The 25,716-nt window shown below is 38.0% G+C and overlaps 2 protein-coding genes across 3 annotated transcripts in view; one reads left to right on the forward strand and one right to left on the reverse strand.

The window, feature by feature from the left end:
* The window catches only part of LOC131691069 (oxysterol-binding protein-related protein 9), a 241,645-nt gene that overhangs the window by 128,853 nt on the left and 87,076 nt on the right, over positions 1-25,716 (reverse strand). The window lies entirely within an intron of this gene.
* LOC131691071 (elongation of very long chain fatty acids protein 1-like) lies at positions 22,180-23,962 on the forward strand. Its single transcript, XM_058977237.1, has 4 exons — positions 22,180-22,508; positions 22,565-22,902; positions 22,967-23,106; positions 23,167-23,962. The coding sequence occupies exons 1-4, from the start codon at positions 22,324-22,326 to the stop codon at positions 23,395-23,397; spliced, it is 894 nt and encodes a 297-aa protein (XP_058833220.1). The 5' UTR covers positions 22,180-22,323; the 3' UTR covers positions 23,398-23,962.

Below are 25,716 nucleotides of genomic sequence, written 5' to 3' on the forward strand. Positions count from 1 at the left end.
GGTTGTGCGATCGCGAACGTAGGTGTGCGTTGTTAATCGCGAAGGGCTTAAGCGTTCGTACGTTAACGTGTTTGTCACGTGTGCTCGCGTTCATTTTAATTCGCGTGTAGAAGACTGGATTTTGTAACCGTGTGGCATTTCCTATATACGCGTGCGTTCTTGGATGGTCACGCGGACCTTCATTCTGATAGTTAGTTTTTGGTGTACAATTCACATTCTGACAGGGAGTAAGTTACCCCATATCACTAGAGTTCTCGGTCATGTCGCCATGTAACGTGGTGTCCAGTAGATATGAGAGCTTTCTTTTTTTAAATTGATCCAATTGAAGGCATGGACCTAGTCCGCTGATATCAAGGATAGAAACATCCGGAAGTGAACGATTCATGATCGTGCGAGTGCGGGAGTTTTTAGGTTCACGCTTGAGACCGCGTTTGAAAATTTATAGGAGATGAGACATTCACTTTATCGCCGTGATGTTATCATGTTTACGAGATCGCGGCTGTAGGTACCGGGGATGGTCGCGAAGGGCTCAACCATTTGTATATTAACGTGTTTGTCACGTGTATGTGACTTCGCGTGTATAATTTTGATTTTATAAAGAATTCTTGTTTGATCACGCGCGGACCGTGAATCTGATGCTTAATTTTTAGTATATGGTACAGATGGTAGTCCGTTTCCCCATATCACTTGAGTTCCAGGTCATGTGACCATGGAATGTGTTGTTTAGTGAATATGAGCGTCACTTTTTTATTGGTTCAACTGAAAGCATTAGTCTGGTAAAACTTTCGGACGTGACCGTTTCATGATCCCGCGAGTGGTGGGTTAATGTTCGAGACCGCGTTTGGAAGTTTAAAGATGCCACGTTTACTTAACTACCGGAATGTTTTCATGTAGGCGAAATCGCGGGCGTAAGTATATGTGGATTATTGCAATTGCATGGTCGCGTTTGTGGCCAGGTTTGTGTTATCGCGAAGGACACGAGCGTTTGTACCTATATGAGTATAGATAGCGTATATACTAATAAAAGGAATCATAACATGCCGAATAAAGAAAAAAAGATGCAAAGAGCTTGACTAGAAGTGTATAAATTGAACAATACTATTTTGGTATACATAAATAATGGAAAGCAAACTAATAGATGTACAAAAGAAACAGACTAATGAAGTAGAATAGAAAAACACATGTAACATGCAATCAAACTCGTCTAAATGCAGCTAATGTTGTATATTTATCATTAACGAAAATTGCATGCTGTTAGACTTTCATCATGCTATGCTGGCCGGGAATGGATGACTCACGTGCGTCGGTAAATTTATTTTAACCTAATTTATCCAACCCGACTTTCCCGAATGAATAGAACCAAATGCTCAGATTGATCACCAGAAGTATCAACCACTATTCTATCATATACGTCAGTTTTGCATCCATTTCCTGACCCAACTGTCACAAATACTCAGACGAATACATACATAGATAGACATACGACTAACACATAACAGTTGTACACAAGTACGAAAAACTACGATTATCACAAAGCTACAACTAATAGGTTTGTACTTATTCTACTTTATTAAATTAATTTAATTAGTATATGCACGATGACGAAGTCGACCGATAAATGGACACACAATGACTCTCTCTGTGAGCCCCGTCCACGAATACCACCAATAGAACAATATTTGCAAACACGGCACACAGCAAAAGTCAATGCACGTCGATCCGCCAGTCGGCCACGCCACCGCGCATAGACCAGTGGTTTAGGGTTGGTATGCGTAGGTGCAGAGTATGCAGAAACATATAACATAAAGAAGGCGCATAAGCCCTCTCGGTCTCCTCGATGCACCACTATCGAGGCGTAATGCGATACCCATCTTAAAGCAATTGATGCTTGATGATGTTTGCAATTCCGTCAAACCCCTAAACCTTGGGGAGGGAAGTTCGTTGGGAAAATTCGATCAAAAATGGCCATTTTCACATAAAAGATGTTATTTTTTACAATTTCACAAAACTTCGGTTTTAAACTGTGGAGTCCCGTTTCAATTTTTTTCAAAAATTTCTTCACCAGGGGTTTTCTGGAATCCCAAACTTTTGCCATTTTTTTTCGTTCTGATCCCTGATCGTGTGTTGAACAGTGTAATCAATATAGATTCATTAGCCCAGGCTGCGCAGTGGAATGAGTGAGCCAAAAAAGATAAAAGTACGACTACTGCCGGGCGATATCATTGCGATTGACTTTAAACAAAATCGTACTAGATCTACAGTGACCTTTATACAGCTACATCATACACGTAACGATAATGATAACGTTCAGAAGTTTTGCTGAGACAGGAAACAACACGACGTCGAAGATGACAACGTTATAACAAGAAAATCGGACCGTGAACACCACAAATGCAGTAGCGGTGATCACAAGAACTTAATTTCCTTAACCTCCAGCTCGAAATCTATAAAAAGAAGTTAAATTTAAGTTTGTCAAATTTAAGCCATTCAGTATATGAAATAAAAAAAATGATTGCCTCTATAACGCTAATCATCTAACTACAAGGGATAACCTGAATAGTGATCGCTGTGGCATTGTTTCCCCTAATAAAAAAGTATAACGCTAAGCAAACACATGAGTTTACAACTTGAACAATTTCAATGAGCTGAGGTCAAAAAAAGAATTTTTAAGTGATTGCATAACCTTTTCCATGAACAGGGTAACGAAGAGATACAAATGTACTGGAATGAACTATCATTAAATTATATACTTGAGACATCATCGTTGTATCAAGTAAATTACACAAAAAGATAAACTGCAATGCCGTTGTGCATCGTTAATTAAACTATTGTACAAAAAACGAATGCAGAGCTCCCTTAAACGGAATCTGACCCCGAACGATGGAAACCTAAATACTTCCGCTTGATGTTTTTGCATGCCGCGTGGTGCTCTGAACATTCTGCTAAGTTATTGCACAATAAACGTTTGTTTTTATTGTAGGCGACTACTATGAGTCATATGGGTTCTTCGTGTTTGCGATTATTCTAAGTTTTCGCTGCAAGCCGAAGACAAAAACAGGTAATGATCAACAGGGTATTTTGTTTATTTATTTTTTAAAACGGGAAATTTCCGTGCATATAAAGCGTTATACCATGTTCACACTACAGAGTTAAAACATGTTATAATAATTAGCAACAAGAAGAACATTATCAAGATAGCGTTAAAACACGTTTTAACTCGTAGTGTGAACGTAGTATTAAATAAGATAGCACCTAACGCCAGCAATAGCAATCATCACTACCTAGTATTATTTAATGAATGTCCTTCAAATAGGCTATTGCAAATTTCAAAAAATGGATGTAGAATCAAACATAGGTTAATGAACACAAAATAATATAATAAATAAAGATATATTTCACACATAATTACCTACTACCACTCGGTTAACTTTCAAGACCTTAATGAATTTATATGGTATACTAACTTTGCCAAATTGCGTTGATGGAGATTGCATAATTTCTAAAGTGATTGAGAAACAACGGTAGTATCTGATGAATTAATTGATGCGTATTTTGGGTCATGTGGAACCTCTAGTCATTTGAATCGTGTTGTGTTCTGAGTTTTTCACTCCTCGAATCAACTTACAAGATCCAAATAAAAATTAAATAAAAATGAAACAAGTACTGAAGATAGAAAACTGTGGTATTCAATGAATCGTTAAAAAAGAGAACCCCACCAAAAATCCGCTTCCTTTTGACACAATTTTTCATTTTCATCCACCTTGCTATTCAATTATCATAGAACAAACTTCCGAGTCATCTCGTAGCATTGAGGTGATATCAGACAAATGATATTTCGTTCCGAATTTACACCTTTTATAATGGCGATAAAATCCACAAATCCATTGATTCTCAACCATGTATACACGGATTTGTGCTAATTTAAAACAACGCGTAAAAATCGTCTGCAGACACCCATTGGGGCTAATTGTACTGGTGAATAATCTGTCAATGTTATTCGCGACCTGTTGAACATTGTCGTGAACAGTCCTGATGAAACCTGAATAGTATTTAAGATTGGAAAAAATACAACGTCATGGTGGACTTGGAATTTCGCGCGGTTTGTTTGGTTCTAGTAGCGACTGCAAACAATTTCCGATCAACCAACGAGGCTTGTCTCCCGTAATGCGATCACTCAACCCGTTTCGGTTTAGGTTGCGTTTGTCGCCTAGACGTAATGTTTGATGTTTGTCAATCTGTATCCGGTATCATTGGAAATTCGCTGCTAACCTGTTTGGTTTATTCTGCACATATATGACTTAGAACTGGCTAGTGTGTTATGTTCTGCTTGTTTTCTTTTTATTCACAGTTTCGCATATGGATGTAAACACACTGGGATGAACATAAGCGCGAATCTGCTTTTTTCCATACGGGGGTTGTCTCATGTGACAACTGTTGTCATGCGACCTGGAATGGACGCGATTTCATCTGTTTTGCTGTTTATTGAATGTTTAATTTTTAGTGGATGTTTAAATATCTATATAAGATTCTCATCGCTGAAAAAAATGTACGGGACACACCATCAATCGTTCAATTAATTTTCGAGATATTAGTTTTATTTAAATCTCTTGACTAATCATCAGTTTACTAGGTTCGGTCAACATAAGACACCTGCAAAATAGATTTTTGGGTTTTTTATTTATTATTACATGAGACGACCTCCTTAAGATTGCTGCGGTTATACCTTTCATAACGATGTCAGTTTCGTCATATAAAGAATACCTTACTTTGATTGTATATTTTTTACTTGTTAAGCAATTAAATTCTATTCATCTGAGGATGGGGATTTTTCTACTCCATTTTATGGCTTAAGTTGAAAGAATACTCAACAATACTATTCTTTCAAATAAAATATTTTAAATACCCAAGTTTGGTGAGTGTGAGAAAAATTGGCGTTCAGTACTTTGAGTCATTGTCGAACAGATACAATATCAAAAAGCTAAGCAAAACACAATATTACCGCACAGTGATTCAAAACATGCTTTTAGGGAACATAATTGGATGGAGCAAAAAGTATCCATATTTACGAATTTACATATTCTATATTTATGTGACTGAAAAGCGCCATCTTTTGGCGATATTCCTTTTTTGAGAAATTGATCATAGCAGGCTATAAAAAAGCTAACTTTTAAACGAAAAGAGAGAAAGTTGTAAAGGAGAATATTTTTATAAATCCAGTTGAAGACATCTTTTCTCTGTCGCTAATAGTTATCAATTTATAGGGCGTTTTCGATGATGAACTCCTTAAATTAAAATTTCTAAGCTTAACATTTGTGTTCCTGATTTCTTGTGATTACAATGTTCAGAAACATTTTTATTGTGTTGAAATACACTACTTTGTTGAAGAGACCAAATCATTTGACAGATTTTGTGTTTAACTTTCCCTATTGTGGAGCCTTACTATGGACAAAACTATATTTATATCATACATTGTTCTGAATTTTCTGGATTTCCTTCAAAACGGCGATAAATACGTTCGTTCATAACCTCCCGTTCAGAAGTTATACACTGCACTATGGTCCCAAAGCCGTATTTAGGAAGACAATACTATTTGCGTCCAAACGGTTAGTTTTAGACATATGAAGTGTTCGGCCAACTTTCTTAGAACTTTCTTGTCGATATTTTGTATTAGTTAAATTAAGCTGGCCCTTATGGTTAGGGTGTTCAATAGACAGCCCAGAAAAATAATGAATTTTTGAAAACTCAATCGGCCCACCCCTGAGTCGATTCCTAGTCCCACCAGTAATACTTGCACCAAATTTGAATCAAATCGGACAAGTCTAGCTATCGGACCAACGTGCCTGAAGTTTGTATGGGATTTTTCGACAATTTACTTGGAGAAAACCCACTAGTTAACATTTTCATAGAAGAGAGACAGAATATCGAGATGATCGGAGAAATTATGGCAAAATGCCTGTTCTATAACTTTGTGGAAGACACCCAATTTCTATCTCTCTCCGTTGAAAAGTTAGTTTTGGCGCCCTCTATGCGGTAACATGTGGAACTAAAATGTTCTAAGCTAAACATGACTGGTATTATTTACTATAACTGTTCTGAACATGCTATTGAGGTACACCTAATCATTAATTCACAAAAATGTTTGGTTCATGCGAATCGAGTGCTGATACACAACCATGCACTGCTAGACCCCATGCAAAAATGACTCAGACATCACTTCGCTAATATTTTAATAACTTCTTTTAACAAAGCTTTACATCTTCGAAAAAGTTGTAGACAATTAAATTATCTTTCTTATTTTCACTTACAGCGATAATACGATACATGCAGTGCCACCTAGCGACGAAATTGCGAACTAGTGGATTTTCTCCATGTAAATTTTCGAAAAATCCCATACAAACTTCAGGCACATTAGTCCGGTAGCTAGACTTGTCCGATTTGCTTGAAATTTGGTGCAAGTACTCCTGGTGGGACTAGGAATCGACTCAGGGGTGGGCTAATAGGGGTCTTTTTTTGCTTGTCAGTCTAATGTTCAAGGTATCAACTTTTTAGATATGTAAAATTATGCTACATAATGTTCTACAAAGTTAAAAAAAACAATTAAATTAAAGTAACTTTTCTGAATAAAACATACAGCTCTCTTTCTAATGGGTCCATGCGTTATGATTTTTTAAATCTATAAAGTAGGGTGGTTCTTGAAAAATTGGTTTCCTTTTAATATCTTTTCATGTGTTAATTTGTTATTGTTATGTTAATGTTATTTCGCGCAAATACTTTGTTCTAGAGATTTTTAGAACTTTTAAAGAAGGACGATTTTGTCGAAGCAACCCAATCTTTTTTTTTTGCACAGTTATAAGCGATTTTAAAAATATAAATTATTTTCTTCAAAACTTTATATCTTCTAGGATTGCAAATGGATTTTCAATCTGTTAATTTCTTTTGAAAGATTGGAACTTTGTTTATTTTAGTGAAAAACTGAGAGGGCGTTATTTCTTTAAAAAAATATTTTTTAGGAATGATACATTTTTGGACAAAAATCGTTCATAACTTTTCAAACATACGAGATAACTTTTTTGCTGCAACAATAATATGCACCATACAACGTTCTAAAAATGCTGTGGACAATGCATTTACGTTGAACGAATGTATGAAACGACAAATGAAAATAGTGATTTTTGGAGGTTACATTGTATAATTTCGTCCGGTTTATAGTATATAGTATACCTTTATATGTTACTGGTAAACTATAAGAAAATAAATTTTAACATGAAAAGTATCAGATAACTATTATAGCGCTCAGATCGGTTGGGCTGGCTGCATCGGAATCACTGAAATTTTTGCTTCTAGGCCCACTAGAAGGTTGTGGCTGCTTAGACTCATTAGGTCCACTAGTAGGCCTATGCATGCATGTTTCTCCGGGAAATCTCAGCAATGAATGAAATTTTAAATTATCTTTGAAAAAAATCAAAATATAGAAAAAATGCTAAGTACATCGCTGGGTATTGTTCTGTAGGATTGAAAAAAACATCGATTTTATGCAAAATTCCCAAATAGAAAGAAATGGACAAAGCCAAACAAAATTTTTGTGCATAAGGACACAAGACCTACAATAAAGTATGGATTTTCTTTAGTATTTCGGATTCTCCTCGTCAGTAATAAAGATCAGCTTAATGCTAGTTAGATATGTCCAAACAAGCACTAAATTGGCGCTAGTTAGACACTAAAATCCAAAAAGTCACACATCTTGCGTAAACATTAAACAATTAGCTTATCCAACAATTTTCCAAATTGGGAAATTTGCATACTACCAGGCGTTTCGTTCTTATACCACAAGACAGTTTTGGTATAGTTATATATATTTTGTATACTTTTTAACAATTGTTTTAAACAAAATGAAATAAAAAAGGCAGCGATGACCCGTCATGCAAAATTTGGGTATTGATTTTAAATTTTGTCGTCTTAGCTCCATATTTCGGGTCTAGTCAAACTAAATAGATAGAATTCACATTTATAATAAAAAAAAACCACTTAAATATCTTAGGGTAAACAACCATGCGATAAAAATTCAATTCTGTGAAACATTCGTTCTGTTTTTCCCCATCCTTACATCTATTTCGCCAGACTGGTAAAAAGTTTTACTTGTTGTGTTAAATTTGTGTTATTGTCGGTCTAATTGCACAGGTTTTGTTGCAGCAAGTGGTGAGACGCACGGCATGAAATGCCATTAATCCACCCCTTGTCATCAAATGCTTATTAGTAACGGTGTTATATGGACACAATGGCCAAAATTTGAAATCGGTATATCAATTCGTCATCTCGGGCTACAGTAGGCAAGGCGCAAGCCTCCTAGAGTCAGTCATCGTATGTACGAACTCCGACCGGACAGGATATTCGACGCCAGTAGAAGTATTGCAAGAGCACGAGTCTGCCGAAATATGTAGTACTTATTGTTTCGCAACGACAAGTAGTATCTAGACTTTGCTTTTGGTGACAGTTCGTCTTGGCTTCTATTTAGCAAGATTATGGAGTGAGATTACCGCAATGAGGTATAGACAGAGAGGGCAAAACACATGGTTTACTGATGTTAGTGTCTAAATTAATTGAACAATATAAAAGCTCCCCGGGAAGATGCAGGTAATACTTTTACATGATTCAATAAGAACTTGAATGAAGGGTATAACTTAAAAAAACAGAATTTCCTGATGTCAACCGCACAACTGAGATAATATCTATCTCACGAATACGCAAGTGTTCGCAGTGCCTAGCTCAGAAGAGTGTTATATTGATTATATTTGAGGAGACTACAATCGATTATGACCTCAATTGCACTATAAAGTAAGTAATTGGATTTTTAATTGCATCAAGTTACATGGTAGATACTTTTGCATTGACATTAAATTAAAGTATTGACGCAAATTAAAGCCACCTTATGTCAAATTGATAGTCACGCGGTAAATACAAATCACGCATGCTGAAGATATTAAAATTAATCTGGTCGTTATTAACACCAATAACCTGGGAATGTGTTTTATTTTATGGGGGTTATCGCCATCAGTGTAATCCAATGACGCATTACCAGGATAGGCAAGAATCTGGGTAAGTATTGTACGGTAAACAAACATGATAATGAACTATCATGGGATTTTTGCGGTGGTGGAAAAGTTGATGACAAAACACATTTAGGTCAATAACCGAGAAAAAGTTCAAACGTGTAGTCGACTTCTAGCGTTTGAATACATTTTTCGACGCCTTATTTGAAAAAGAAAATATTTTTTTTTTGCTCATCTTCCTGAAAGTCAATCAATACTTAGTGTTCTAAAAATCTCCCCAATAGAATGATTAATTTTCATAAAGATTGCGTAAAAAGTAGAGAAAGAACTTCTTTTATTGTTTTTCAAATACGGCCGCTTTTTTGGGCTTTCCCCGTCGAACCTTGAAACCCCATATTTCTTCTTCTTTTCAATATTAAAATGGCTTATATTGCCAGGTATGAAAACAACCTGGATGCTTTGAAGGAAATTGTGCAAGGATTATAGCAATAACACTATATTTAAACAACTAAGTTTTCTTCTATCAACTTCTAGGAAGATTAATCAGGAAGTTCATAATATAAAATATCCAAGACTTCCTTAGTGATAAATTGAGTGGTGATTCAATGAGCTCAAGGTATTTTTAGTCGTTGCATGATATTGATTTTGAATGTTAAATAGGAGGACCAAAACGCTATCTGTGATGTAATCATAAATTTCGAGGTAAAAATATACACAATGAGTGAATAGTACAATTCTAGATTTGAAAATAAAAATAAAATATTTATCAACAGTGCCTAAAAATAGTTGGACTATTTCTTTCAAAAAACATTCAGTATTGGTTGTATTATTAAAGCAAAACAAAATAAGGTTTCTGACAATGCTGGGATTCCCACGGACCGATGGATTGTCCAACCAGGACAAAAATTAGGTTTATTACATAAATAAATAATGTTAGGGCAACCCGGGGCTATTAGGACCGTGGGGTTAATTCAGACTGAGTGCACGCTGCTCTGAAAATCTAGCGAGATTCGTATGAGAGCAGCTGCGCCCGCTCGTTAAGTGAGCCATTTGCGCGACTTCCGGAGGGTTAAAAACAATTAATTTGTTTTGCTTCTTCAGGAGTTTTTCTAATAAAGATTTTATAGGTAAACATAATTCCATTTAAAAAAAAATTACGGTCTGAATTGCCCCGTAGGGAGGTCTGAATTAGCCCTAGTCTCCTAGTGGTGCAAATGAATGTTTATGGTTTCAAAATGTAGCTGAGGTTTCAAACGAACATTTAGAACCTCTGACCGAATTCTTTCACATCTATCCACCTAAAAGGGCGATTTGCTTAGGCAGGTCCTAATAGCCCCTAAACCAACTAAACAAGATCTTTTCGTTTTCGTGTGCTCGTGTACTCGAAGACTAACTAGACAACTACCTAATAAACTATGCTTTACAGGTCGCATCGCTTGCTTGGAGCGAATCCTAGACCTTATACCCTTCAAAAACTCCAACTCCACGACATCTTGGGAGCCAGATGAATCGTCGTACTTTCTTTTAAGTAGGTGAAACATCAACACTTCTCGTTTACCTTATCCATTATTCTTCGTCGTGAACCATGGAGGTGGGGGCGGCCGGCAATGATGGCTATCATGCTGTTGAGGTTTTAATATGAGTTGGATTGGTATTACCACTTCCTAAGCAACTTTTAGGGACCATCATAAATTACGTAACGCAAAAATTGCTCAAAATTGACTCCCCCCATGTAACAAATTGTTACAAATTTCTTTATCCCCCTCCCCTATTACGTAACAAATTCCTTGAAAAAAAAATTTTCTTCGGTGAAAACATGTTACGTAACGATCTAGCTTACTCCCCCTTCCCCCTATGTCACAATATGTAACAACTTGTCGAACCCCCCCTAAAAGCGTTACGTAATTTATGAATGGTCCCTTATTAGATAATCAGCAGTCAGTGCAGCAAACATGATGAAGTCAGTGCGCAATCCGCCAAAATAATCGTCACAACGCAACGCATTAACCTAAAAAATTGAAAATTTGCCGGAAAGTATTGGTTTCAGCAAGTAGAAATCTTCTTAAGTAGAGACGATAAAAAACTATTGATCCCCTCCTGATTGGTCGTTTTGTTAGTCGCAATCATTCGAAAAGTTGTCAAAAGTTTCGCGACTGCTCTGAATAGAAATACTTTTTCTTATTTATATTTTTTTTCTTATTTATAATTAATTAATATCAACAGACACAGTGTGGTCCTAATGATAATTTCTTAATCTATTTAAAAAGTCAAATTGTAATCTGCTACGTGGAATGTGAAGATCGAACTCGGATGAAACTCTGTTGAAGGTCCGCTGCAAACCAATGAGGGCACCGTTTACTCCATAGTTAGTCCGGCGAAGAGGTAATCGGAGGAATAAATTATTGCGAAGGGCGCGAGGGCGAACGTTCATGTTTATCGCACTGAGAAGCTCGGGGCAGTCAATTCGATCTTGCAAAATATCCGAAATCGTCATAGCACGGAATAGATCCCGTCGCACTTGCAATGTATCGAGTCCAATAAGCAAACCCCGGCTTTCATAACTTGGCAGCTGGTGAGGGTTGCTCCAAGGCAATTGACGAAGGGCAACCTGAACAAATCTGCGCTGTACTGTCTCAATTCGATGGACACCGTTGAGATAATGAGGGTTCCACACAACTGAACAATATTCCAGAGTTGATCGAACGAGTGAGCAGTAGAGAGATTTCAAGCAGTAAATATCTGAAAAGTGCTTAGATATTCTCATTATGAACCCCAAACAGCGTGATGCCTTTCAGGAATCAGTAGCGTCTGGCTCAAATGGCACGTTCCCCATGTTGATCGGAGATTTGTGCCTTGCCAAGAATCGTCTTTTCATCATTTTCCTGATGGGAAGGATTGGGGAAGTGGTAAGGTTAGGGGTAAGGAAAACAACGACACATAACAATTAAAACAGAGCATTCTGCACCCCCGGAGTGATGCTGAACGATCTGCAGGTGCTACAACAGCAGGAATAAAACTTCCAACCCCCGGAGGGATTTAGAACCTCTACTCAAACAGTGAGCGGATATATCAACACCCTCGAGGGGATATTGAGATAACAGAACGACAACACCCCCGAAGAGATATTGTCATTCAAATACGGCTAAAAACTATAGCTCTTTACCACACTGGGTTAGGAACAAAAGCATATCCTTAAATTTCAGCTCTCTGTACATAGGTTCATCTATGTATGGAGAACCAAAAATCCGGATGCGCAATTGCATTAATACAGGGAAATTGCATATCAAATGATATTATGTTCCGTAATCGGATTCACAAAAGATCACATGAATAATACTCAGCGCGCTGAATAGTAGCCATGTGATAATTGAGTTTGCAATGTCCAGTCAGTGCCCTGACCAGAATACTGCAGTTGTGCTTGGAAAAATGCAACAAATTTCTTGACATTTTCGGACTCACATCCGGCAGAAAAGCCTTTGTTTGAACGCAAGTTTGCAAGCTACGCCAATGGTTGGCATGTTCGAATGTAGCCCAAGAGCGAATCTTGTGCTTTATCCAACTTATTGACAGTGGTAGAACTGGTTCTGGACCAACGAAATCAGTCGCAGCGCCAGCTCTAGCCAATTCGTCCGCCCATTCATTTCCAGTAATACCGGAATGACCGGGTACCCATAGAAGGTAGATAGCATTTGAAATGCTAAGTTCTTCGATTTGAGTTCGACATGCGATTACTAATTTCGATCTCGAATCTGCCGAACTAAGTGCTTTCAGGGCAGCCTGACTGTCAGAGCAAAAATAGTTTCTTTTACCGCAAATTCCCTGTTGAAGTGCGGATTGTACGCCACACAGAATCGCAAAGATTTCTGCTTGGAATACGGTACAGTATCTATCAAGCGAATGAGATTGGTTTAATCTCATCTCATGACAATAGACACCAGCACCGGCTCGGCCCTCCAACAAAGAACCGTCCGTATAACAAACTACGTATTCTTCAAGTTGTCGCTCCATCCAGCCAGACAGCCATTCCTCACGAAGAGGAATTCTCACATTGAAAGTTTTAGTAGGAAAACTACATGTGAGTGTAAGGTCACTGGGAGCAAGTGTATATTCATCCCAAGTAACCATTTGGGGCCACAGTCTTGTGTGGCTAGTTACACGATCTATTGGATTACTGTTCCAGAGCCCAGTAACCTTTAGATGGTATGCACAAGAAAGTGCTTCTTGTTTCAGAAACACATGTAGTGGTTTTATGTTCAAGAGTGCCTCGAGAGCAGCAGTAGGCGTTGTCGAGAACGCACCAGTCATCGCCATCAAGACCATCCTCTGAAGATGGTTTAACTTTGATTGGATTGTCGTGACTCCTCCCTTCTGCCACCAAACAAGGCACCCGTATAGCAGTATTGGTCTAACAATTGTTGTGTAGATCCACTGAATGTACTTGGGTTTGAGTCCCCAGGATTTGCCGAAAGCCCGTCTACATTGGCCAAAGGCCATGCAAGCTTTCTTGATCCTGAAATCGATGTGAGCTGTCCAATTAAGTTTTGAGTCGAGAATTACCCCAACGTACTTAACTGGATCTTCGACAATAATTTCAGAGTCAAAAAACTGCAATGGACGAGCTCCGATTGTAATCCTTCGTTGCGTGAAAAGCACCATTGAGGTTTTATTTGGATTAACTGATAGTCCAACATGAAGACACCACCGCTCAACAACACATAAGGCTTGTTGCATCAAATCAAAAAGTGTGTTAATGCAAATACCGGTGATCATTATATGATAATCATCGGCGAAACCATACGTCGGAAACCCAAGCTCATTTAGTTTTCTCAACAAGCTATCGGCGACAAGGTTCCATAGAAGTGGTGAAAGCACACCACCTTGAGGACATCCGCAGACACTCAGTTTCCTCATCTCTACTTGTCTTAACGATGAGCACAGATGTCGGTTGCTAAGCATTGCGTGTATCCAGTTCGTGATAAATGAAGGTACTCCATGATCTCGTGCTGCTTCCAAAATGGATTCGAAAGACACGTTGTCAAAAGCACCTTCAATATCGAGAAAAACTCCTAAACTTGATTGCTTTAGTGAAAAAGCTTTTTCAATGTTGTAGACAACATTGTGTAACAGGGTGGTAGTAGACTTCCCCCGCTGATATCCATGTTGCATTGCATACAGCGGGTGCTCGCCCAAGCTACCATCCCGAATGTAGTGGTCGATTAAACGTTCCACTGATTTGAGAAGGAAGGAGGTCAGACTGATCGGTCTAAAGCTCTTTGCCTCCTCATAAGTGACGCGGCCACCTTTGGAAATGAATTTGACAGTTATTTCCATAACTGACATACTTCAACCCGCCGGATGCCACGCGGCCTCTAGGTTGGTTTTGTCCGGAGAAAGATAATAGAGTTATCAACCTCCTAGTGGACCACAGCCAGTTACTGGGGAGTTCGCCCGGCTCTTCCCAGGCTCCGTTCGCCATTGAGAATATTTTAAACCCCCTCAACAATTTTACCCATAGCACGGGTCGCATGACACTATGGAATTGGGGTTCCCTGTTTGGTGTTACCACCGGAACAGGTAGTCCGTAGTGTAATTCTTAGCCGGTTGAAACAACCACTACCGACACTACACGGCTTATCTAGGCTGTTCGGAGAAAGAAGCTGACATTGATGGACAGCTCCCATAGATGGCCGAACAGCCGGCAAGATATTCTCATTATGAACCCCAAACAGCGTGATGCCTTTGCGACAATATAGCTGATATGCTGTTTAAACGTCAGTTGTTCATCGAGAAAAACTCCGAGATCTTTGACGCAATTTGCTCTGTCAATTGTGGATTCAGCTAGACAGTAATCGAATCGAATTGGCGTTTTTTTTCCTCGAAAACGTAATGACCGTACATTTCTTGGGGTTTAGGGTCATTCGGTTGATCACGCACCATTCCGCAAAGGTTTCCAGTTGGCGTTGAAGGACAGCTGCATCATCAGTATTCCGGATTCTATGGTATAACTTGAGGTCGTCGGCGAAAGACAACCGTGGTCCTTCTAAACAAAAGTTAACGTCGTTGAAATATAGAAGAAAAATCAATGGACCGAGATGGCTGCCTTGCGGAATACCAGATGAAGCAAAGAACTCTTCGGATACACAATCACCTATCTTGACTGCTAGACGACGATCACTGAGATACGATTGCATCCAACGGAGAATATTAGTACCAAAGCCAAGTCTATCCAATTTTGCCACTGCAATAGCGTGATTTATCTTGTCAAAAGCAGCTGAAAGGTCCGTATAGATAACGTCAGTTTGAAGGCCGTCCGACATAGCATCTGTAACATATGTTGTGAACGACAGAAGATTCGTAGATGTTGAACGTTTCGGCATAAATCCATGCTAAGTCTCGGAGATATACTGTTTGCAGTGGCTGAAGATGGGTTCCAATACAGCCATTTCAAACAGCTTAGGAACTGCGCTTAGCGTTGTAATACCACGGTAGTTGTCAACTACCTTTTTATCACCTTTTTTGTGAACTGGAAACATGAAGGAGGATTTCCAGAGTTCGGGAAATACTCCGGTTGTTAGCGACAATTGAAACAGATGACAAAGAGGTTCAATTAGACCGGCAGAGCATTTTTTTAGAATAATAGTTGGTATACCATCTGGGCCTGCCGAGGTTGAAGCCTTCATTTTCCTAATCGCCAGTTGTACCATATTATTGTCGATATTGATAGAGTTCAAAGACTGGTATGATTGAGGTACATTGAGAGCCGCGCGTGAAGCCTGGGTCGGTGTCAGTTTCTCGTTGGAGAAAACACTCGCGAACTTTTCAGAGAATAGTTGGCAGATCTCCTGTAAACTAGAGCTCATACGTCCTCCATAGCTCATCGTTGAAGGCAACCCGGATTCCTTTCTTTGCTCGTTTACATGCGTCCAGAATGTTTTAGGTTCGGACTTCAACTTACGTTGCACGTTTCGCAAGTAATCGGCATGGCAACGCTTCGATGTCTTTTTATAGACTTGGTTAACATGAACGTAGTGTTGTCGCAGCACGTAGCCCCCAAACTTGGAGTACTTCTTCAGAGCGGCTCTTTTAGTCGCTTTTAACCGTCTCAGCTCGGCAGTGTGCCACGCTGGGTGCTTAGATTGAAGGCCACTTCTTTTGGGTACATAGCGATCGATAGCATAGCTCATAACATTGGAGAAGGTCTGCACTGCAACGTTGACATCATCATTGTCGAGAATTTCAGTCCAGTGGATATTCGACAGGAAGTCAATAATGCTATTATAGTTGACTTTTCTAAAATTATAGCTGACGGTGTCAGAAGCATTGCAGTCATGCTTCACTCGAATCGCTTCAAGCAATATATGCAGGGGAGGGTGGTGTCTAACAGTCTTTACCAGGGGGAACGGTGCTGCGGTAACTTTTGGCGCGTAGTAAGATTTGCTCGAAAAACAGAGATCAAGGATTCTGTTGTTCTCGTTCACCACATTATTCGTTTGGCGCAGCAGATTTAGACTATAGCAGTCAAGCAAACTGGTGATACCAGCATGAAAAGATGACAGTTCGGGATCAGCGAACATAAATCCGTCAGAAGCAGAGCGCCATTTTAATCCGGAGAAATTGAAATCACCAACAATCAGGATCTCATCAACCGGGCTTGCTTGAGCGGAAATCCGTTCCAGTGACTCAGTATGTGAATCAATCAATGTCGAATCGCGAGTGCGGTCCGGTGGAAGATAAACCACGCAAAGAAAAAGTGCGTAGCCAGCCAGTTTGATTCGCACCCACACCTGCTCGACACAGAACCCCAAAGTATCGTCAATCAGTTGCGCTTTCAATCGACGATGGATAGCCACAAGTACCCCGACGCCGGTAGCCTTGAGACTGTTGCGTGAGCTGCGATCAGTTCGGAAAACATCGTAGTTGGCACCAAATGCTTGCACTGACAGAGTGCTATCGCTAAGCCACGTCTCTGTGAGGGCGATTATGTCGAAGCATTCATCCGAACTTGCTACCAGATAATCTTCGATTACTGAATTCATACCACCGGCATTCTGGTAATATATTTGTAGGTTTGAATGCCGCGATTGATTGCCGTTGGTATCGATTTGGAAGACCCCTTCACCACTCCTGCACACAGGACCGGGACGACTGGTGAACGCTGGCTGCAATGGTTCGACTGTGGCAGGGGGATCAAGGGCTTCCATAGTGCTAGCTGCAGTGCGTCCCAGGGTGCGATGAGTCATACCAGCATAGCATAGAGTGCTTAGTCCTTCTGTGATCGTTGTAGAGCCGAATGTGCTATGAAGAGACGAGCTCGTTACGATGGGATCCAAATTTTGTTTTTGACATTGAAGATTCACAGCGGCGGTAGAGTTGTGTTCATCAGCAGACTGTAAGTGAAATTTACATTGAGGGCGTGCAGCATCTTGTATTGCTTCAGAAGGACATATACCCTTCTTGGCTTTATCTGACACAGAAGAAGTCGCCGATTCGCCAGGTAGACCTAAATCGCTCGCCGGGATACAAGAAGTTGGACAGATGAGTTTATCCGGAACAGCTTGGCGCTACTTTTTGATACATATTAAATTACAATTGTACATTAAGATTTAACTATGTTTATTATTTACAGAAACATGAAATTAAAAATAAAATTAAAATTAGTATGCTAATTAAATTTAAATGCAACCCGGTTTGTACATTCTTAGCATAGTTGCGATCCATTGACTACAAAGGTCGTTGCAGCCCGGGGACACTTTGACAATTCCCATATATTGAACTCACAAAATTGGTGGTACTTTGATGGCATCATGGCGGCTCAAATTGAGCATTGAAAAAGGTACATCTTCTTATTTATTTTTTAAAAGCAGATAATTCAAGCAGTTTTATCCCAAAATTAGTTTTCTAGAGATTGTCTTTGTTCCGTCAGACTTAAACAAGAACATAGTAGATTTAATTTTGAATAAAAAAATAAAATAAAATAAATCGATGTTGTAAGTGATGAAAAATTTTGTATTTGAATTAACATCTCCCCAGGCACAAATTTCCGCTAGGTTTCTGGCTGTCCTTGGTTTAACTAGGGTTACCAAATAGACTGAGAGCAAATGAAGGACACGTTAAATCTCTCCGGGATAAATTTGAATGATGTAGTAGCGACGCTAAATGCATTGAGGACGTTCATAACATACGGTACAAAACACGATTTTTACTTGAAAATTCTACGAATCCGCTAATGGCTTGAACAGAACACACAACACTCCTACGATCAATTCCTTAAGATCATGAACAACGATGTCACTCATGGTATACTAGCACCACTATCAAATCAGTAGTACATATGTGAAACAAGCACTTTCTGTCAGATTGTCGCCGGGCTGGGCTGTTGCATGATCAGGATTCCTTCATGAAAATACATGAATTTTCACGATCGTAAGGAATTGATCGTAAAAATGTTGTGTGTTCTGTTCAAGCCATTAGCGGATTTGTAGAAGTTTGGAGTCATTCCGAGAACTCCATGCAATAAATTATACAAAACTACTCTTGAAGCAATGGTTTTCGATAAAAAAATGGTTAAGTAGGACGGCAAGATTCTTTGTTTTTGTTTTTCCATGCGTTAGCAGCCCATTAATCTAACTTTCCAGTTAAAATATCGATGATTTATAAGTTTCTCAGAACATTACAAATTCGGCACTCAATAATAGTAAATATAAATGCGAATTCCTCTCGCCAGTATTTCGTTTTGCCATAGGCAGATATAACTCGACGCGTATGGTGCTGCTTCAGGTTCGAGTGATTCTATAATCCTTTGAGCTTTGGATCCAGCTCTGGTGCCTAAAATTAAAAATCCTCGGGATCTTTGGTTGATTCTGCTTTTCCTTTTAAATTTTGAAATTATCATTTTCAAGCTCGGGTCAGGATATGATTTTTCCAATTTAAAATTTTCGGGTTCCGGTCGGGTTCGGATTTTCCAAATTTTAAAATTTCGGTCTCGGGTCGGGTTCGGGCTTTTCAATTTTAAAGCTCTCGGGTTCGGGTTCGAAAAACTTGAAACCCGACCATCTCTAGTTTTGACATAGATGCCAATACATCGTATTGCTGAAATCAATAATTTTAGCGACATAAAAAAACCGGTTTGGAATGGAAATCTCATCGTTCCTTGGTTTAAGAAGTAAATTAGGGCGGGCTTAGCGTAGTTGGTAAATCGATTGCCTTGTATGCCCCTCATCTGGGTTCAATTCTCAACACCTCACATAGGGTTAGAGATCTTTTCAAAAAAAAATTCCAAACCCGAAAAACAGAGGCGAATGACCCTAAGGTTTAAGATTTAACTATGTTTATTATTTACAGAAACATGAAATTAAAATTAAAATTAGTATGATAATTAAATTTATATGCAGCCCGGTTTGTATATACTTAGCATAGTTGCGATCCATTGACTACAGAGGCCGTTGCAAATTTGGTGGTAAAACCTCTATAATCAAAATAAAAAAAAAGAAGCTTGTTGTCGAAACGGAGATCAATACACCAAAATCATGGAGGCAACGTTTGTCTCAGAACCAGCCTGGTACAATATTTGAAAAAGTTCAACGCATACGTATTTTTACAAACACAAAACAAAGCAAAGGTTTAGTATATTGAACAGAGCTGGACAATTTCAGTTCAGTTGTAGCAAACATGTGAAATTGATAGGCGAACAAATTGAACCATCACTCATTATTCTGAACTTTCAGTTGAATGCATCAGTCACTGATATTGACTGCCAGCGAAGTGATATTTCAAAAAATTACACGTTATTGATCAAACATACCGTTCGACATCGAGCGTATGTTTGTCTGATAATGATCTGATGTTGGTCCGACATAAGTACAATATTGGCCCGATGTTGGTCCGACATAAGTCCAATATTGGTCCGATGTTTGTCTGACATTGGTTTAACATTCCATCTTATATCCAACATCATCGTTTTCCAATTTTCTTGCTTGATCACTGTCATTCAGTAAATGAAATGATGTTAGTGTTGAACTGATATTCGTCCGAAAAGATGGTAGCTCAAAAACCGAAGTTTGTTTGTCCTCGTGCCCTTTTTCAGATTTTAATAAATTTAGAACCACCCTACCCACTATTTAAAATAATAGAAAAGTCTTGGTAACGCTTAAATGCATTAAACTAATTTTTCTTTGGTACTCATTTCTACGTATGGATATGATATTTACCTCTTGTTGAGGCTTTATATCACAGGATTCGGTATGTTTCCAAATGGCCACAGTATGCATTTAAGGGTTAAGTGCAAAATTTGATCATGAGGTATCTTTTGTATTGTTCTTCGTGAAAGTAATTTAAACATATTACCAAGGGTCAATTCATGAAAACCCAAATTTTTAATATAACTTTCACATTTTTAATTTTTTACTAACATATTTTTTAGAAGATTTTCAGAGTTTTTGAAGACGAATATTTTCTTCTAACATATCAAACCTCTAGCTCTTATTATTAAATGGATATCAAAGTAACATCAAAAGCAGATTTTCAAAAACTTATAATATCAAAAACAATTTTTTTGAAATCAATTTTTACCTTGAATCATGACCTTATATGTAGCCATTACATCTGGAGTCATGACTTTATATTCAGCCTCAATCAGTGAAAGTGGTATAACTTACACATTGGCGAAAACGTGCTTATAACTTTTCAACGATGATAGTGGGATATGTGGTACCAGGAAAAAATATTTTCATCCTAAAGAATCTTAAAGTTGACTTAAGTTAATACCCAAATGTTATATAAATAAAACAATTTTTCTAGGAAGCACTAAAACACTGCATATTCATGTTAAATGAAATGAATGACAGATAGAGCTTACTTTTCTAAAATTTGTCGTTCTACAACTTTATAGAAATTAGTATAGCTCTACCTGGAATAATCAGAACTTTTTGATTTTTGTAAAATTAAAACCACCCTAACTTTCGTTTTAACAAAAAAGGGGGTCACAAACTACGAAAACTTTCCCAAAGATATAATACGGCTAAGTTGTCTAGTTTTAGTAAAAACCTTGCTAAATTTTCAGTCTAAACCACTGTGCAAGGGTAGTTAAAAAGTATGCATGACGATTGTCACGATATGGCTACTATACTGACAGTAAGTAATTTGTTTCGTCTGTAACAAGAGTGTACTAAATTATCCCCTCTACTCTAGGCTCTTGCAAAGACGCACGGAATACATTTCTGTGTGTTCACTTGGGGTGAAACTGAATCAGGTTCTAACCCATATCGCCTGTCAAAATTCTAGATTTAGAATGTGACTTAGTTTTGCGGTTTGGGAAGTATGGTTTGGAACCAGAAAGGATTTTCAGTATCAGTATGATTGTTCTGCACTTGTCCCGTGCGCTAAGAATAGACTGAAATCTGATGAAATAGATTGCAAAGATTATAGAACCATGACTCTGCTTGAAGTGGAAACGTTGTAAACGATTGTAGTGGTTCATACGCCAGATATTATCAATCTACAACCAAGACATAACAATCTAGTAAACCTTATTGCTTCATCCCTAGTTGTATTTCGAAGCTATGATGGCAAAACGCTATTTATCAACAAAAGATTAGCAATAATTGAATATTTCATCATATACTAGTTCTGCATTAGATGGGAAACACAGTCTAAAATTTTCCCATCGTCTAGTCGTAAGCTTTTTGTTGCAATCTAGTCGACAGTAGTATATACATATTTTCATAGCCGGTAAATCTCGAAGCGACACGTCAATTGAATATATGCTATATTGTTTGTCCCATGTGGCCGCCGTTTGAGTATCGTGTTGATCGCGGAAGAAATCACAAAGACGAGTGGACGCCAATATATATTCTTTTTCACCACTAGTCACCAATTAGCATGTTTAACGCGCAACAATGATGTTATCTGGCAAAATTGTCAAAGAGCGCATTTTTCACCCAAAATTCTGAACTATCGCTTCTATATAGAAGATACAACTTCTAAAAGTATATAGCGGCGTTTAAATAAATTTGTCACCCCGAGAATAAAGTCACTGATGGTTGTGTTAGTGGTCAGATCGGACACGGAAACGCAACTGTTGATTCCGCACGCCCTTTAAGCAGCTTCTCCTGCGTGTGTTTATTCATTTGAACAGGTAGCGTCGTCATCTTCACTGATAAAGACTTGTGTAAGCCACCCCAGAGCTAGGTCGCGCTGCAAGTTCCACAGCGTGGTGTTTTATTCTTGATAGAACTGTCGAGCTGTTCCGGTGTCAAAAAGTAAACTTTCTTTCCGCTCCATGGATTCGGCAAATATTACAAGCCACTGGCTGCAAAATGTGAACGGTTTGGGTGGAATGTACAATTTCCTTGTGTATGATCTGGCTGACCACAGGACGAAGGATCTACCGCTGTTGCATAATCCAATATGGATAGTTTCCTGCCTCGTGACATATCTATTGCTAGTGCTTCACATAGTGCCAAAGTGGGTTGAAACAATTAGTGCAAGTGGATGAAAAATTAATTCTCACGTTATTATAGGTGGATGGAAGATCGAAAGCCGTTCAGACTTAGAGAAATAAGCATAATTTACGATGCATTTCAAATCATCGGTAGCGGGACGTCAATTTATTTGTTCTTCAAGCACGGATGGAGCTGGGATTTCTTCTGGGAATGCAAGGCGCCAGATTTTTCCAACGATGTACATTCTATCGGATTTGCCCGGGCGGCGTACTTTACGTATTTGTTGAAAATGACAGAGCTGATTGAGACAGTGATGTACGCGCTCAGGAAGAAGAACAATCAAATTAGTTTTTTCCACGTTTATCATCATTGCTATGCTGTGATCACATCCCATGGTTTTGCGAAGTACGGAGGGGGTAAGTGTGCTGATCTGGGTGAAGTGTGTAACGTGTCAGTAAATAACAAAAATGTATTTTACAGGAAGCATGCTCAGTTACACGATCATCGTCAATAGTATAGTTCATGTATTCATGTACACGTACTATCTGAGTTCCATATTTGCCAAACAGCTACCTTTTAGCTTAGTTCCTATGAAGAAGGTTATTACGGTGCTGCAAATCGTAAGTAAATCCAACAAATGTTATATGATTGCTTTTCTTTTGATTATTGCGCTCTTTCAGGTTCAACTAGCAAGCGTCTTGGTTAATCTTTGCTACGCATTGAGTGCCACTTGTCCTGTTCCTGTATTACACTGTCTGTTCCATGGACCAAATATGGCCTTGCAAATCAAACTGTTCGCTGATTTCTACGCCACAGCATATAAATCGAAAACACCTGTCGCAAAACTCACCGATTCGACTGAAGCTATCACAGACAGTACGCAGCTTGTACACAAACAAAAACAAATGTAAAAGTAAAATGTACTAAAAAATAATTGTTAATATTAAACCTAGTGATGTTTTTCAACAATATCAAAGACAAATCGAGCAATTCGTTCTACTCTCTGGACTTATTCCGACATTAATCGATGTTTGGAATAAATCAACATTTTGTATCAGCAATGGAATAACGAGGTCGACTAAACATAAGTTACATATTACTATTATTTATAATAATTAGTACTGCCGGAGAGATAATTCGCTTGAATTGTCTGCTGCGTGAACTTTATTTCAAAATTTACAGGCAAATGACAAAAGATTGTTTGTTTATGAAAATCGTGGAACGATGACCTTGATTTCATAGTGGGTTCTCAGCCTACTCAATCAGATTTCTGATTATTAGATTTTATGTGTTGTTCAGAATGTCCATCTATAACTCAATAAGTTTAGTGTTAAGCAGAAACTATCGGGCTTTGTTCATACAATTGATAGTTACATAAATTGTAACCAAAATATTGTGTAGTGTGTTCTGAATGCTAATATTTACTGTCCGAATGTAAAATTTGCCTGGTAGGAATAAATACATGTACTTTGTGAATTGTTTCACTCTGCCCTAATGACCGAACAATCCTATTCCAGATTACTGATAAATGATTTTTCGGTATTCAGGATTATCAGAGATTAACATCAATTTTCCATCGCTTCCTTATATATGTGAACGTTCCTGAAATTCCACCGATTGCCATTTCTCCGAGGATTTTGTATAGAAAAGTATCTCTAAACTAAGCAAAAATACTCATAATGTTGTTTTGAGGCCCCTAACAGCCGATTTGTAAGTAAACTTTATAAGTAATGATTCTTATTTAAATTGTGCATGTTTTGCTCTTATATCGTTTTTCCGTTCGATTCATGGGTTTCAAGATGATTGGGTATTTAGACTGCCCACCCCTGAAATTGATACTCCTTCCTGATGACGATATGGAGTATGAAAAAACACAAAACATAAAAAGGCCCATAAGCCCCCTCGGTCTCCTTGGTGCGCCACTATCGAGGCGTAATGCAATAACCATCTTACACTAGTTATCTGTGAGAGGTCCTTTAAAACATTCACAAATATGTTTGATGATGTCTGCAATACCGTCAAACCCGTCAGCCTAGGGGAGGGACTATTTTGGTCTATATAGTTGCGAAAATAATTTTAGATAGTAATTGGGGTTGCCCAAATTCCACTCCGTTTAAAGGATGTTTCATTTGATATAGATAACACTAGTTTACAAATTTTGGGTTAATTGCATGAAGTTAAGAAAAAAGGTGTTTTCTTAGTCAATTTTGGGTCGCTGAGCACGAAAATCATATTCATTTTCTTTTTCAAAGAACCGTTTTTGTGATTTTTTGAAAAAAGTGTTTTTGAGCACTTTTTGCATTTTTTGGTCAATATCCCAGGAACAAATGTTCCGATTAACACAAACGACTCACCATTCAAAAGTTATTGATGTGCCGATTTCAAAAATGTATAACATGTTAGGATAAAATATCAACAATTTAGGGTTAAGAGCAACTAAAGTCAGAAAAAGTAGTGTTTGGTAAAATTAATATTTTTTAGTTGATTTTTCATAAAAAAAATACATCAGCAAAAAAAATCTTTTAAAATCTTATGTGACAGGCAAACTTCTTACGTGAATTTTAAGCCTAAGATCACGTAAATCGGACAAAAACTGGTGATGTTATTAGGCACCGAGTGAAAATTGCTCTGTTTTTCACATATCTCTTTTGGTCTTAAAGAAGATTACGCTAGTTTACAAGAAAAAGTTACGAGAAAAAGTGTTTACTAGATTAATTTTGGGTCGCTGAATACGAAAATGCTCTATTTCTCTTTCAAAGAAGTTCGAGTTAAAAAAAAACCATTTTTCTTTTACTTCCGCTTTTTTGTTTTTGCTCTATTTTTTATTACAGAAAAATAAATTTTCATATTTTCAGAATCTAATGTGACAGATTTTAACAATTTTAAGGTTATCGCGATAAGCTAAGAAGAAAGGGGTTTCCTCAGTTAATTTTGGATCGCTGAATACGAAAATCAAGTCCATTTTTTTTTTCAAAGAAGCATTTTCAAGATTTTTTTGGAAAAAGTGTTTATGGGCACTATTTTAGTTATTTGTCAATATCTTGTTCAAATAGGATCCGATCAAAACAGTTCGAAAGATATTGATGTGCCCTTTCTGAAAATGTATAATATGCGTAGATTAAATCTCGACAAACATATGATTACGGCTTAAAAGCCAACTGTCAAAATTCTCTTTGAAAGTAAATTTCAGATAAACTGTTACCCGCCAATCACAGATGTTTATAGTAAAC

The sequence above is a fragment of the Topomyia yanbarensis genome, chromosome 3 (genome assembly GCF_030247195.1).
Source record: "Topomyia yanbarensis strain Yona2022 chromosome 3, ASM3024719v1, whole genome shotgun sequence".
Classification (NCBI taxonomy): Eukaryota; Metazoa; Arthropoda; class Insecta; order Diptera; family Culicidae; genus Topomyia; species Topomyia yanbarensis.